At 40.1% G+C, this 16,089-nt stretch overlaps 1 protein-coding gene across 4 annotated transcripts in view; it reads right to left on the bottom strand.

Annotated features, from left to right (window-relative positions):
* Window positions 1-16,089, bottom strand: part of ULK4 (unc-51 like kinase 4) — a 608,666-nt gene that overhangs the window by 391,371 nt on the left and 201,206 nt on the right. For all 4 annotated transcript variants that reach the window (XM_025883716.2, XM_025883719.2, XM_073901588.1 and 1 more), the window contains 3 exons: window positions 3,114-3,247; window positions 1,351-1,472; window positions 1,150-1,206 (listed from right to left, as the gene is read on the bottom strand). In XM_025883716.2, the coding sequence (XP_025739501.1) occupies window positions 1,150-1,206; window positions 1,351-1,472; window positions 3,114-3,247 (313 nt within the window). The remainder of the gene's footprint in view (window positions 1-1,149; window positions 1,207-1,350; window positions 1,473-3,113; window positions 3,248-16,089) is intronic.

Here is a 16,089-nt window from a genome sequence, read left to right as displayed (position 1 = left end):
CCAAAAGATTCCAAGATGTCTACCAGGGAAAAACTACCATTTCCAGGCAACGACAGTTCAGTGCAGTGGGATCAGAGAATTACAGTCATGCCAAAATGATACCTATATAGTACTTAAAAACAAATTAAAAAGCAAATCAAAGAAGGTAGCAAGTGAAAATTCTAATAATATGCAAATCCATGATTGCACAACAAAATTACGTACTCTGCAGAATTTGGGATTCAAGGCACTTAGGATGATAAAGATTTGAAATTAGGTACAAAAGGACCCTAACTGCATTGCTTGAACACACTTCTTAAAAAATCAGTGACCTCCACTCAACATTTGTACTTCAAAACTTCATATTTTACTCTCTGATGAACCTTCTAGAAAACTATACTCTCATCTGTGGAGGACATTTTTTTGTATTCCAAACTTACAATAACATGGAGATGTTTACTACGTTTTAACTAGAAACCTCTATGTCCTTTTGAAAATCTCAGTTGAGTATTTGTTATTAATATCAAAGTAAGACTGGAGATGCCATGTGACAAATGTCCCAGCTTCCTCTTTGTGTAGCTCTCCATTTTATCAATGATAGATATTATAACTATTCCAGACTAGGAAAAAGATAATAGAATTCATGAGCCACAACCTGAAGGAAAAGACAGTTTTTTGTGAGCAAAAACGAAGTGAAAGATAGGACAATGACTTGCTTTTCATTTTTACTCATCTCAAAATTAAAGAAAAAGTTAAATTGAGCTTAACTTAGAGAAATGCCACCATAAAAAGAGATACTGCATGTAACTGGACAACATAAGCCAAAGTAAATAATGAAGATAATATATTCACAGCATTCCATTCTCACCAGGCTGATTATTTTAAATTTTTTCACGACGTTTAATACCAAAATCTATGAAAGTGTTTTCTATGGACTTATTTACCCTACTTGGGCAGTATCTGAACAAAATACATTATCAGGAGAGAATGTATTTTTCTCCAAATGTCAAATTTTATTACAGTCAACAGATAAAAATATAAAAAGGTCACATCCCTACAGACAAATAAATACCACAAAGATTTTAAAATTACTTCATTCTGACACCAAAATCCAGACAGTAGAGACAGCCACATTTTTATTAGGAACGTGAAAAATTCAGTGTTACTCACAAGAATAGTTCCATAACTGAAAAGGAATTCTTCTGTTACAACTTGAGGTCGAAATACCTGTGTGATGAGAGTTTCCACAGATTAAATCCTGAAAGCCACGTATAAGAAAACAAAATGTTTTGTCTGAACTGATGTCTCTAAGATTCAGTTTACCAAAAAGGGAGTCACCTTTACATTATTGTTTTGCTAATAAGATAGTACCTGAGAAGTTACGAGGTGAAGCACTATAGGCATCTGGGGTAGACACATCTTCAGCTGCTTCGCTTGAACTGTTGATGGGTGTTTACGACCAGAAACATTGGCCAAGGCATTAAGAATGTCACCTGCAAAGCACATCCCAGAGCAAGCACGACAGTTACAGACCACAAATACTTAGGGACCACTAGTCACTGCTTGAACACTCATGGGGCTGCTGCGGTAATTACTCTCCAAATAAAAGAAGTGGGTAGGGGCTGTGTTATTTTATTCAGAAATATTGATATTATACTAGAAAGCTGTGGCCTCTGGGGACAGAATGGATATAAGCCTTGATCTTTCATCTAGCAATTTTAAATAGTTTATAGTAATGGTTTTCAATATGATTGTTCTTCCTTTTTCTCTTCTTTCTTTTTTTTCTTTTCTTTTTTTTTTTATTTTGATCTTTTCCAAATTTTAACCACGAGCCCTTTCCACACTTCTGTAAACAGGAAAATGTTATTTAAAACATTAAAAGTGAGGGGCGCCTGGGTGGCTCAGTCGGTTAAGCATCCAACTCTCGATTTCAGCTCAGGTCTTGATCTCAGGGTCATGAGTTCAAGACCCACGTTGGGCTCCACACCCAGCCTACTTAAAAAAACATATAAGTGAACAGATTACAGATTGCAATTTTTAAAGAACAGAATAGGATGGAAGAAAAAAAAGATCAATTCCTAAAACTTCCCATTGGATGATAAGCCCAGTCATAAATAAAACTTGTGCTGTGGACATCTGAATCTTAGCAGCACATCCTAAAACAAGATGAGTCTGGCACTAAGAAACTCAACTACCAATTGACCAGACTGTAGTCTGCAGGTTGAAATTTTATAAAAGGTCACAATCCAAAAAGAAATTTGAAATATTCTATTTTCAGTCATTAACAGGCAAAAAACAAAACAAACAAACAAAAAAAACCTCAAAGTATTAGTAAGGAGCAAAAAGATACTGTCAATCAGCCATGATGACAAATGAAAAGATATTTTCATTATTCTGATTTAAAACTCTAACATTCTGAGTCTAAGTATATTTTACCATAAGAGATTGCATCAAATTTAACATTTTAAACATTTCTGGTTTATAGCTACATCTGCTGGAAAAGCATGGAATGGGATTTAAACAAAATGTACGCATTCCTGAGGTTATTTTAGTTTCTCCAAATAACAATGAAATAAGAGATTAGCTGGAATAGACATCTTTTACAAATCATTATTAGATATTTGTATTTAAATTTTTTCAAACTCAAGAAATTTCTAAACTTTGAACTTCAATATCAAAATTCTTTAATATCTAAATGCTAATGCCCATGGATTTTTAAATTCTTTTAACAATAAATAAATGTGTGGCTGTAACCTGAAGGAAAATTTTTCTTCTTCAGAATTAGGCAGAGAGAAATCTTGGGAAAGTCACCTACAATAAAAAGCCTAAGTTCAATTTTAAGCTCTTAAGATGCTTTCCTTGTGTTTATTTTCCAAAATTGCCCGTTCACTACAGATAACACCTCAGTGTGACCTTTAGCCTGCTCGTTGCCTCAGTCATGTCACTGATGCAAAATAACTGTAAAAACAGATAAAGCAAATCTTGAATTGAAATCTTGAAACTATACAATCAAGAAAAGGTGTCACTGTGCTCGCCTGTGATAAGCAAGAGGCAAGAATAAAAGAGGCGAAGCCTAAAAGCCCAGGCGCAGAAAGGCAATCAGCAAGGGGCGTATGGATGAGCCTCCAATTTACCCAGGATCCGTGGCAGTTCCTGCACAATATGACGGATGAGAAGGTCCAGGCATTTGGACAGGTATTCATTGCTGCTTTGCTGCTCCTTGCCTGGAGTGGTCTTTCTGCTGTCTCTCTCGATGTACATCACCAGTCTACATACAGGAAAGTGCAAAAGATTACCTCTCATGATAAAACAGTTGATAGCATCTGTCTGAAAATGCAGCCAAGGCAAGTGTTTCCAGGGGGCACAGTCCCAATCATGCTGACATTTGGATTTGTAGCAATTTGTCAGGCACAGTCTAGTTTTGCCTTAGAAAAACCTAAATGTTTATGCAGTAAGAAAATAAGGCAACTTTGAATGTATCTGCCAATGTATTACAAAATAATGCCCTGATTTCATCTGGCCTTGGCCCATGAAAAGAAACCACATTCTTTAGATGACAGATGAAAGGCAGAAAAAGGCATCTGGGCAGAAAAGCGCTCTTGGAGTTTCAAAGATTCAAAGTAGAACCACAAATTGCACTTCTGTTGGTCATCAGTACTAAACTTGCTTGGAACCTCAGGCAAGTCACATGAATTCCGGCTCCTTCAGTAAATTGTGTACATAAATCCAAAGAAAAAGTTTCATTTCAACACTGGGCGATACGGATAGCAGACACTATATCAAAACATCTGGATTTCACATGTCCCTTTGTCCCCTAGTTTTATGATCTCTGCCCTTTAACGAACATCTGACTTCTTCAACCCACTGGCATTCAGTACATCAATCTCTGACCAACTGTGCCCAGCCCAGACCCAAGGAACATACTGGACCATCACTCCAGATAATGACAATGTGGTTGAAAACTTTTAGGTTCATGTTTCATCCCCTTTGCTGAACCCACCAGGCACCTTCCCAAATGCCCATTTCTCTTGATTATTGAAAGGGCAGTGAGTTCACTGATTCCATCACAAGAAAGCCCCTTTATATCTCCCATGCCATCATCCCTCATCATTCCTCTTCTCAGCTCCCTTGTTCTCACTCATATCATCCAACTTCTACTTCCCAGAGGGAACTTCGAACCAACTCCTACTGTCAACTGGAAAGAGGTGGTTTTGTACATAACACAGATATACATAAAGTATACTGAAATCATAAGGCTTAGCATTCATGTGGCTCTCTTCATAGATCTGGTCATGCTTTTTGCCGTTTTTGCTTACTATCACTTGGAGTTCTACACGAAAACATGTGGACAACACCGAATCAAAAGTCTGTTTCCATCAGCCAGTTAGTATCCTTTGAGTCACTGATTACAGCACTGGCCACACTCTAACAAATACACAGCATTCGTCAAAATGCAGGGAAAATACTCATGCATCAGCAGAAATGTATCAATACTACTTAAAGAATTCACAGGACAAAACTTCTTGATGATGAGTAAAACCACAGAAATAAGACCCTGAGATTTCATAACAAGTGGAATCTAAGAGCTTCAGGAGATATGATACAATGCGTGGGGGTATCCTGCTCTGCCAGCCAGCCTGGAGCTCCCAGAACATGCAGCATCACACACCATCATTATGGCCAGGAGCTTCTGAAACAAGAGCAGCAACTTCAAGAACCTCTTGATTAGTTGGCACTGGTCCCTCAGCCCAATCCAAGGAGCAGGACCTGAAAATACCAAGGACGGGGAAACTTATCCTTTTCTGCTCCCCAAGAGGGGTTGCCTGACATCTCCCTGCCCAGCCCCACCATCTGCCCAACAGCTTTTCCAAAGTGAAAGAATACAGCGTTTCCTTCAAGATGAGTATTTCAAACACACCTTCTAACCATAATCTGCTCTTGATCCTACTTGCACGTTCTTTCCTGTGACCGTTCCTCAACTTTGGGGAACCTTCTAATTGAATCCATGACATTTTCTCCCAATCCATCAGCCTTCTCTCTTCTTCACTTACTTCCTGATTCGATTATATCCCATCATCCATCATTTCGATACCCTTTTGTACCCTGTCTTTTCTTTGCGCCCATCTAGCCAAATGAACTCTGGATGAGTCCAGTGATCTGCTTTCTGGACGCCTGCAGAGAAGGCTGCTGCAGCTAAACTCCACCATAAATGCACGGCACCAGTACTGAATGGCCCAGAGCAGTAGCAGCAATCTGACTGTAACCGTCAATGTATGTCCAGTCTATTTTCAAATTTTTCTTCTCTTCAAACCCCCAAGGGTCCACCCTCTAATGAGACTGTGAGTGATTTTGCCTCCTGTTGTACAGAGAAAATAGAAAGCATCATGAAGGAACCCTCCTCCCTAATTCTCAACATGGACACCTACTGTGCATCCCATCCTAGCTGCCTTTCCTCCCATCACAACAGTGGACCTATCTCTCCTTTGCTCTGTGCTTTAGATCTCATTCTCTCCCACCTTCTCAGAACCTTAAAACTGCCAATTACTCATTTTCCCTTTTATATATTTACTTCCTCCCACTTAAAATAATTTTCATGTTCTTCTAGCAACTTCCTCATTGCCTCTCTAGGCCCCTTCTCATCAAATCTCTTAAAAGAAAAATCTATACCTAGCACCTCCACAGTTCTTCCTACATGTTCCTCAACCCTCCCCAGTCTGACTCACGCTCATCACTCGCTTGAAGGTCACCGACAATCTCCATGCCATCAAATCCAGCGGGCACCTCTCAGCAGCGTTCAACACTGTTGCCACCCCTTCTTGCTCCTCTATATATCATGACACCATACATTCCTAGTTTTTTTCTCCAGTTTCTTTAGTTGGTCCTTCTCTATGTCTTTTGTTGACTCATGCTCCTAAATGCTCAAGTTTATCAAGACTCAGTTCTAGATCCACTGCTCTTTTCTTACTACCATTTGACCCAGGTGATCGCATCACCACCAATGATTTGACTTCCACTATGTACACAGATGTTTTCCAATTACATAGCTGCAGCCCAAACCTGGTCTCTAAGTCTCTAAGCTACAGACCTACATATTCCACTGCTGATTTGACTTCTGCTTTTGTTTGTCTCAAAGCACTTCAAAATCTACATATCCCAGATAAACATGATTATCATCCCAACAAGCCTGGTGGTCTTTCAGAATATAATGTCCCATTGTAAGGCATCACTCTCTACCCTATTAATACAGACCAGAAACCTAAGAGTCATCCTTATCACCTCCCTTTCTCTTACTTCCCATACCACGTCAATCATTAAATGCTTCCCAAACCCTTACACTTTTCCACTCCCAATCAAGTGCAAGCTTCCATACTGCCTTCTCCTGGACAACTACAGCAGCTTCCTAGCTAGTGTATGTCTTTCTACTCTGTTATTTTCACCCTTACACACCATACATCTATGTGGATCTTGTCCATCAAGTTGCTCCTGTTCTTAAAACCTTTCAAGGGAATCCCACTGTCCTTAAGTTCTTAAAACTCCCTATCATGACCTTCAAGGCCTACAGTGTCTGGCCCCCAACTGTATCTCCAGCTTTGGCTTACTTTCTTCCCTCTGGTTACACGTTCTTCCAGCCCCTCTCACCTTCCCCAGCAACAAGGTACTGCCTCTCTGCCTACATGGCTCTTCTCTTCTCTCCTGGCCAGTGAGATTTTATAATGTATTTTAATACAATTTATAATGTATTTTTATACATTTTAATGTATTTTTTATTATCTGATAATGTTTGGCATCCCAGGAAACTTAAAAATACTGTAGGGCAAGAACGATATCTGATTTTGCTCACCACATCTTTCCACTTCTGAGCACAGTTCCTGACATGAAATAAGTGCCCAATAAATATTAGCTGACTAAACACATATTGCTGTTGAAACTGCCCTAAGACTTTACCTAGTTCTCTGAAGCAATTCCTTGGTCCTTACCTTTCTCAAGGCCTTTTTCTTAATTCTACTGTTTGATGTGTTTGGCATTTATATTGCTGGGGAAGGGAGGAAGGAAGGAAGGGAGGGAGGAAGGAAGGAAGGAAGGGAGGAAGGGAGGGGGGGAGGGGAGGGAGGGAAGGAGGGAGGGAGGGAGGGAGGGAGGGAGGGAGGAAGGGAATTTTTAAAAAAAGCTTTTTCTAAGGAAGAGATACCATAACTAAAATCAAAAGACAAATGAGGGAAAAAATATTTCCCCATTTGGTTCTTCAAGGAATGAATGGTTAAAGAAGATGTGGTATACAAATACAATGGAATATTATGCAGCATGAGAAAGAAGGAAATCCTGCCATTTGAGACAACATGGATGGATTTTGAGGGCACTGTGCTAAATGAAATAAGCCAGACAGAGAAGACAAATACTTCATGGTAGCATTTCTATGTGGAATCTAAAAAAGGAAGGAAGGAAGGAAGGAGAAGAGAAGAGAAGAGAAAAAAAGAAAAGTCAAACTCATAGCAACTGAGAATAAAAAAGTAGTTGCCAGATGCTCGGGGTCGGGGGGGAATAAGGAGAGGTAGGTAAGACAGTACCAACTTTCTGCTATAAGAGCAATAAGGTCTAGAGGATCTAATGTAAAACATGGTGACTATAGTTGAGAACACTATTGTATAACTGAAACTTACTAAGAGAGTAGAACTTAAATAATCTCAAAAAAAAAAGATAAATCTGTGACTGGTCGATGTATTAATTAGCTAGATGGGGGAGTCCTTTCACAATGTATTATCAAATCACCAGAATCCACACTTTAAATATCTTACAATGTCAATTATACCTCAATAAAGCTGAATTTTTTAAAAAAGACAAATTGGGAAATATTTCCAATTCACATCACAAAAGACTATTTTATATGTATACACACACACACATATATACATACACACATCTATGCCTCCCAGATATGAATTAGAATAAAACTAAGAAGCCAAGAGAAAATATGAAGGATAGGAAAAGGCAATATACAGAGAAAATAATATAAATGGCCCAAGCAAGAAGATGCTCCACTTTGCCCATAGTAAGAAAAATGTACAGTTGGCCCTTGAACAACGTGGGAGTTAAGGGTGCTGAGCCCCTGGCACAGTTGAAAATCCGCGTATAACATTTGACACCCCCACCTGAAAAAACCTAACTACCAATATTGGAACCACAATAGATCACTTTTTACTGTGATACGCAATTTCTTACAGAGATGAACTGCTGCTCAAGCACAAAATACTAGTGTCACATGTTTTAAGCAGATACTCCCCAACACTTGAGCTCACTGCAACTGCACCAGGAAGTAGCTACAAAATTCTTACAGTGATACAGTATGTGCTAGTGAGTTTTATGTAGCTATGATTTAATACTGCATCTTTACATTTGTTTATATCTCTCTCAACTACAAATGGCACCCTGCATAGTCTGTATGCTTGAGTTGTGATAAATTTTAACATTTTTTAAGATATATCTACTTCTTTTAGAGAGAGTGAGAGAATGAACATGAGCGGGGGTGGGGGCACAGAGGGAGAGAGAAGGGGGAAGCAGACTCCCGCTGAGCACACAGCCCTGTGCAGGGCTCAATCCCAGGACCGCAAGATCACAACCTGAGCCAAAACCAAGACTCGGACGCTTAACTGACTGAGCCATCCAGGAGCCCCGAATTTTAACTTTTTATAATAGATTTATATGTATTTAATAGCAGTAAATGATAAAATAGACTAATATCTACATATATTTTGTGCATTCATGACATACCAACTTTTTAATTTTTTCAATATTTCTACGCTATATGCTTCATCTGTAAGTTTTCTTCAAATTGTCACAAATCTCAAAAAAATTTTCCCAAGTGTTTATTGGAAAAATCTGCATATAAGTGAACCCATACAGTTCAAACCCATGTTGGTCAAGGGTCAACTGTATGTTTAAATAACCGTTTAGCCTTCAAATGGCCAAATGCAGGAAGTTTGGTAGCCAAGACTGCTATCAAGACTCTGGAGGATACCAACACCCTGGTACTGCTGGTGGAAGTAAAACTTGGCATAAATCCCAGAGACAGCAGGTTGGCAGTATCTTCAAAATTAAAAAAAATCTAGCAAATCTACCTCTAGGAAGAAACATATATACTTGTAGACGTGTGACACATTCATATTTTTCTGCTTATAACAGTAAGATATTAAGGAGGAAAGTGTCCAGCAAAAGAGGGCTGGTAAAATAAAATATGGTCCAAAATAATATATATATATAAAATAAAATATGGTCCATCATTATACTGTAACTATCAAAAAAAAAAAACCAGACAAGGAAGCTCTCTATATACTATACAGAAAGAACTGTGTATAAGAGACACTGTTAACTGAAACAAAGTTCAAAACAGTATTTTTTGTGTATAAAGAGATGAATAGGATCTATACTCACATTTGCTTGAATAAAAATTCTCTGGAAGGATACACAAGCCAAGAGCAACTAATAATAATGCTTAATTTTGCATGATGGTGCTCTAGGGCTATGGAAGACAAGGTGGAATATATTTCTCACTTTTGAATTTTCTTTAGTTTATGAACCAAGAATACAAGTTATCTACTCAAAACATGGAGTAGTATCATTGTCCTACAGAGTCCATTTTTTCAAGTCACAGGAATAAAAGGCAAGGCACAGGGAATATAGCCACTGGTCCTGTAAAAGCATTGTATGGGGACAGATGGGAGCTACACTTGTGGTGGGCACAGGAAAATGTAGAGTTACTGAATCACTATGTTGTACACCTGAAAGTAATGTAACATCATGTGTCAGCTATACTCAAAAAAATTGTTTAGATGATGTAATGCTCAATAGCACAAGATACTCTACCAAATGATAAATGCTGAGTGCAGGCAAAAAGACTATCCCTCTCTGTAAGATCTACAGTTATGCTTTCTCACAGTGCCAAGTGTCAGGGTGACTTTTAAAGAGTAGTAAGCCAACAACAGTACCACAGCAGTACCCCCAAAAGTTTATTATGGTCTGTGGCTGCATTAGGATTTCTAGATTTTTTTTTCTACTTTCCTTCGGCAGGCTCATTCCATCTAACAATACTAAGATGGAGCTGTCACCCAAACCTGTATATAATTCCCTGCACCACTATCTAAAACTGTGATCCTGAACAAATTTCTTAAACTCTTAAAAGCTTCAGTTTTCTAATTATAAACAAGATAATAATGCCCACCTTGTAGAATACTGCTGTGAGAATTCAATGAGCTAGTAGCCTGGGGTAGGATACACAGTCAACTCTCAAGAAATGGTAGCTAGTACCGCTAATTATTATTAATAAGTATTATTACCCTTACCACCAAACTCAAGAAACTGCTTTCTTGAGTGCACAGGTCTTAACAGCAAGATCCCAGAGGGCAAACTACTCCTCATCCTACTCTCTTACAAATCATCATGGTCAAAAATCTCACCCCCAGCTTCCCCTGCATTTGGAGCCCTGCCGCAAGTGATTACAGTAAGAGGGAGTATGCTGTCTTTCAGTAGATGATGTGGAAATACAGGTCATTAAAACTTTACTACTCCTTTTGATGTAAGAAAAAATGTAAACATTTCCTGTTAGGAAATAAAATAGCTATCAGGTCAGTTTTGTTTTAAATGAATGTGCAGAATGTACTGCCATTTATTTACCCAATCTTCTACGAAGAGACATTATGGCTGCACAGCTTTCGTTCTTACAGACCATTCCGCTGCGTATGTCTTCTGGGGTACAGGGCCAAGAGTGGCTGAGGGACATATATAGGAAGAGAACCACGAAAGTTCTACATCATGGTACTGCCCCACTGCTTCCCAAAGTAGCTGTCCCAATGTACTCCCAACAGCCAGGTAGGAGTTGCCTCTGAGTTACAAGCTCATTGATATCTACTGGTGTCAGATTTCATCTTTACCCATCTCTATCTTGTGGTCTTCATTTGAATCTTCTTTGTTATTAACATGGTAAACATATTTTTGTATCTCTTTGTTCATATATCTTTTTGTGAAATTCCTGTTCAGGTGTTTTGCTCATTCTCCCACTGGGTTTCCAAACTTCTGTTACTGACTTGTAGGCATTATTTATATGGTCTATATCTTTCTTCTTCCCCTTCTTTTCCCCCCTTTCTGTTTCTTCTCCAACTTTTGGTCTTTCCCACTGGAGTCCTCCATTCACTGGAAACTGATTTATCAGTACAGGTTGGGAAGGAATCCAAATCCATTATTCTTTCAGGTAGATAACCACTTGCCTGGTACTACTGACTAAAAAGATTCTTCCGAAACTACGTGTGAAAGACGAAGGGTAAAATAACAAATATATGGCAAAGTCTGATTAAAAACAGCAGATCCCTAGATTACCTCCTCTACCCAATGAGTCCAGGTGACTGCCACTAAACTTGCACCCAAGCAGACATTGAAGTCTGAAGGTTTATTCTCTACAGAAAGTAAAACAGCAAGTTTCTACACTGGGAGAAAGTAGACCAAATCAAAGAGACCACTACCAAAGTGCAAACAGGGAGAGGCTAAATGAATTCCCACTGGGGTTTCCATCCCCTTTCCCCAGCAGGCTCCCAGGATTCTGGTAGCCAGGTCCCTGCCTTCCAGCTGACAACTAGAATGCTCTTCATGCTCTTTAGTAAACTGGCCCAAGACAAACATATTAGAGATGTTAATACTGAAGTTCAAATAAAAATCCCTATACAGATGATCTTAGTGTGAAACTCAAAGTCAAGAAAATTCATTCATGCACTGAGAACTTTTAAAATAGGTTGTCACCCTAACCAGACCAAACATTACCACTTATCTGCAGCCATGGTTCTGCGTGACATTTTATTTGCTGATATTCATCCATGCTATTTTTCATTGCTGGATAGTATTCCAGTGTGTGGATATGACACAATTTATACATTATTGATGGATGTTGGGGCTATTTCAATTTATGAATAGAATATCTTATGCTTGGCACATGTAAACATTTCTGTTGGGTATATACCGCAAGTGAACTTGCTGGATCACAAAGCATTCTTAGATTCAGTTTAGTAGACACTGCTGATGATCAGTTTTCCAAAGTGATTAAGACAATTTACATTCTGGGGCACCTGGGTGGCTCAGCTGTTTAGCGTCTGCCTTTGTCTCAGGTCATGATCCCAGGGTCCTGGGATCAAGCCCTGCATTAGGCTCCCTTCTCAGCCAGAAGCCTGCTTCTCCCTCTCCCACTCCCCCTGCTGTGTTCTGTCTTTCCCTGTGTCTCTGTCAAATAAATAAATAAAATCTTTTAAAAAACAAACAAACAAGATAATTTACATTCCAACAGGCAGATATAAGAATTCCAGTTGCTCTACATTTTTGCCAAACTCTGCATTATGAGACTTTTTAATTATAGCCATTCTGGTGGGTATTCATTGGTATGTCATCACAATCAAACTGAACTTTCCTAATGACTTACAAGGCTATGCATCTTTTTGTGTGTTAAATGGCCACTTGGAGATAACTTCTGTAAACTGCTTATTCAAGTATTGTGCTCATTTTCCTGTTGGGTTATCCCCTTTCAGTTCTTTAGATACTGTAATTACGAGGCCACTGTTGGTTATGTGACAAAAACCTTCCTGTACCCTATGTCTTATTTTGTTATTCTCTTAATGATGTCTTTTGATGAACAGAAGTTCCTAATTTTAAGGTATTCCAATCTATCAATATTTTCCTTTTGGACAGTGCTTTTGTGTCCTGTTAAAAAATATTGGTCAAGGGGCACGTGGGTGGCTCAGTCGTTAAGCATCTGCCTTCGGCTCAGGTCATGATCCCAGGGTCCTGGGATCAAGCCCTGCATCGGGCTCTCTGCTTGGCGGGAAGCCTGGTTCTCCCTCTCCCACTCCCCCTGCTTGTGTTCCCTCTCTCGCTGTGTCTCTCTGTCAAATAAATAAAATCTTTTAAAAAAAAATGTTGGTCAATTCGACGGTCACGAAGATATTTTTATTTGCTACCTACTGGAAGTTTTATTGTTTAAATAACATTTTTATATTTAAACATGCAATCTACCAGAATGGACTTTTTTGTACAGTGTAACTTAATAGTCTCTCTACTGATATCCAAAGTAATCCAGCACGAACTATTGCAAAAACCACCATTTCCCACTGTCCTCCCACCCATCTCTTCTGCTCTTCTCCATGTTTTCCATCCTTGTCTCTCTCTATCCTGACCCCACCTTACTTCAGTAGATTAATTCTCTATTCAGCTGTGTCTGATCCACTGAACTCCTACTTTCAGTTATTGCATTTTTTAGTTCTGGAGTCTCCATTTTGTTTGTTTTTATAGCTCTAGCTCTCTACTGAAATATCCCATCTTTCAAATTCCTTGAATATACTGATCTAGTTATTTTAAGGTCAACATCTGATAAGTCCATCGTCTGTATCCTCTGGGAATACTATCTTGTTTATTTGTTTGTCATATCATCTTATCTCCTCCTAGGCCTGATTACTTTCTACTGAGGGTTAGATTCTATACAAGAAAACTGGAAGACTATTTTGAGGCCTAGGATTACACTTCTCCAGACAGGATTTACAATTGCTTCTGGAAGGCAGCTGGGGTATCAATGAGCCTGGATCACCTGAATGCACTCAGAGATTGAGATGATTCAGAAGTGGGCTTCTTTCCTTGTTCCAGGAAATCCTTTAAATAAATAACAGGTAGTCCAGAAACAGAAAACAGAGAACATGGAAATGTTTATCTATTGGAAATCAGGGGATCCAAAAGAAACCCTGCCAAAATTCAGAGTATAAAAAAAAGCAAATTAACACTTGTCTATAAGAAACTGATTTTTTCCTTCGTATTTAAGTGTATTTCCTTAGTACTTGAGTGCTCTCTGTTACAAAATGTAATAATGTGCTACCTAACTACCATACCCTGAAACATCTTTTTTTTTTTTTTTAAGGCAAAAACTACTCAAATCATTTCCAAACACTAGCAAAGACTTTTCAACATAAGAAAATACTCATTACCTCTGCTGGGAGAAATAAAAGACTGATGGGATGCATAACGATATCAAACTAACTCTAGAATGACACTCCATCTCTTTGTGCTCTCCCCAGTGCCTTCCCATTACAGGGTATGTTTACACAGGCTATAGTAGGATAGACTGACTTTACTGACAAGGGAAAATTAGCTCCTAAAAGCATTCACATTCTATGAAGAAAATAAAATGCCGGAACATTTGAATGTAGTATCCATAAACACTTTACAGTTGCTCTACAACAAAACTGTAAATTATATTTCTTAGCATTTTACAGAGATCAACAATCTGAACTGTAATCCAAGTAAACCACAAATAAATAAATAAGATCCACTCCTCTTTCCCTCCCCCATTACCTATAATAGAATTATTTCTGCCCAGGACATATCTGCTTCCCAATCTACTACCTGTCCCCCATTTCCTTCCATTTATCCCTTGAATTCATTCCCACCGATATGACCACAATTTCCTTACTCCCATCTCCAAGGAATCTTTATGCTTCCCTCATCTGCCTCCTGCTGTACCACCATACTTGTGGCCAAACCTGCATGTCCTAAACTTGTTTATATCTCCAGTACTTACACCAGTGCAGTGCCTTTAATAAAATGAACTTCATGAGTACAAGGATAATAATATTCATTTATTCACTCAATATTTACAGTGGCCATTATGCGCTAAGCATTTTTCTAGATAATGGGGATATGGCTCATGGAATGTACATTCGAGTGTGAAGAAGATAAACAATTAACAAATAACTACAAAATAGTTTACAGAGTGATAAATGCTAAAAGAAAGTTAAAGAAGAGTGAGACAACTAGTCACGTGTCAGAGAAGGTGTCTCTGACAGGATGACATTTAAGCAGAGAGGAGGAGTGAAGAAATAAGCAATGTGAAGGCCAGGGCAAAATGTTCCAGGCAGTTGGGAAGGCACACGCAACATCCCAAAGGCAAGCATGTGCTTGGTGTGTTCCTGTGTGGCTGGAGCACAGTGAAAGAAAAGAACAGAGAGAAAGGCTCCTATAACGCTTGTAAGATGTTATAGGCCACAGGCGGAGCAAGATGGCGGAGGAGTAGGAGACCTGGATTTCGTCTGGTCTCAGGAATTCAGCTGAATAGGGATCAAACCATTCTGAACACCTACGAACTCAACAGGAGACCGAAGAGAAGAATAGCAACAACTCTCTGAACAGAAAAGAGACCACTTTCTGGAAGGTAGGACGTGCGGAGAAGTGAATCCGAGGCGATATTCGGGAGGATAGACGGCGGGGGAGGGGGCCTCCGTCGGCCGCTTCTGGCAAGTGCTAGAGCCGCGGAGCACAAAATCGGACCTTTTAGAAGCCGGCTCCGCTGAGGGACGTCGCTCCAGTGGCTAAGCGGGGGGTGGAACCCCCGCGGGACAGTGTGGTCTCAGGACCCTCGGGGTCACAGAAAGGCGGGGGTGCCTGAGTGCGCCAGAGCTCCCAGGTATCGGAGCGGGGAAGCCAGCTGCAGAGACGGAGCCGAGGCGCGGGCTCTCAGCTCAGGGTTGCCATAAACTGTGATCTGTGGCCCAGTCGGGGCACGGCTCCTCCAGCAGGGACCCAACAAGCCGCAGATCCAGGAAGACTCCCCTCCCTCCCCTGGGAGGAGGGGCATGAGAGCGCACAGTAGGGATCTGCTGGGTTTGGAGACTCCACACGGGGTCGGGTGCCAGAGATAGAAACGCTCGGTCACAGGCCGGGTGAGCACGGAGTACGGCCCGAGACCAGGGAGACGGGAGTGATTGACTGCTTTTCTCTGGGGCGCACTGAGGAGCGGGGCCCCGAGTTCTCGGCTCCTCCGGGCGGAGATTGGGAGGCCGCCATTTTCACTCCCATCCTCCAAAGCTGTACCAGAGCTTGCAGGAACAAAAGTTCCCGAAAGCAAACCCAAGCAGATAGCTTAGCCTGGACCGACAAGGGCGGGACAATTTCGCCTCCAGCAAAGACATTTGGGAACCACGGCAAGGGTCCTCTTGAGAGATCAGCACGAACAGCCAGCCAAGACCAGGTTTACCGATCAAGGAGAACGGCAGAACTCCAGCGCTAGGGGAATACTGCACATAGAATTCATGGCTTTTT

The sequence above is a fragment of the Callorhinus ursinus genome, unplaced genomic scaffold, assembly GCF_003265705.2.
Source record: "Callorhinus ursinus isolate GAN/ISIS: 27379988/994484 unplaced genomic scaffold, GSC_fseal_2.0 scaffold1, whole genome shotgun sequence".
NCBI classification, from domain to species: Eukaryota; Metazoa; Chordata; class Mammalia; order Carnivora; family Otariidae; genus Callorhinus; species Callorhinus ursinus.
Note: the sequence above shows the minus strand (reverse complement) of the source record. Positions and strands in the feature narration are given on the sequence as shown.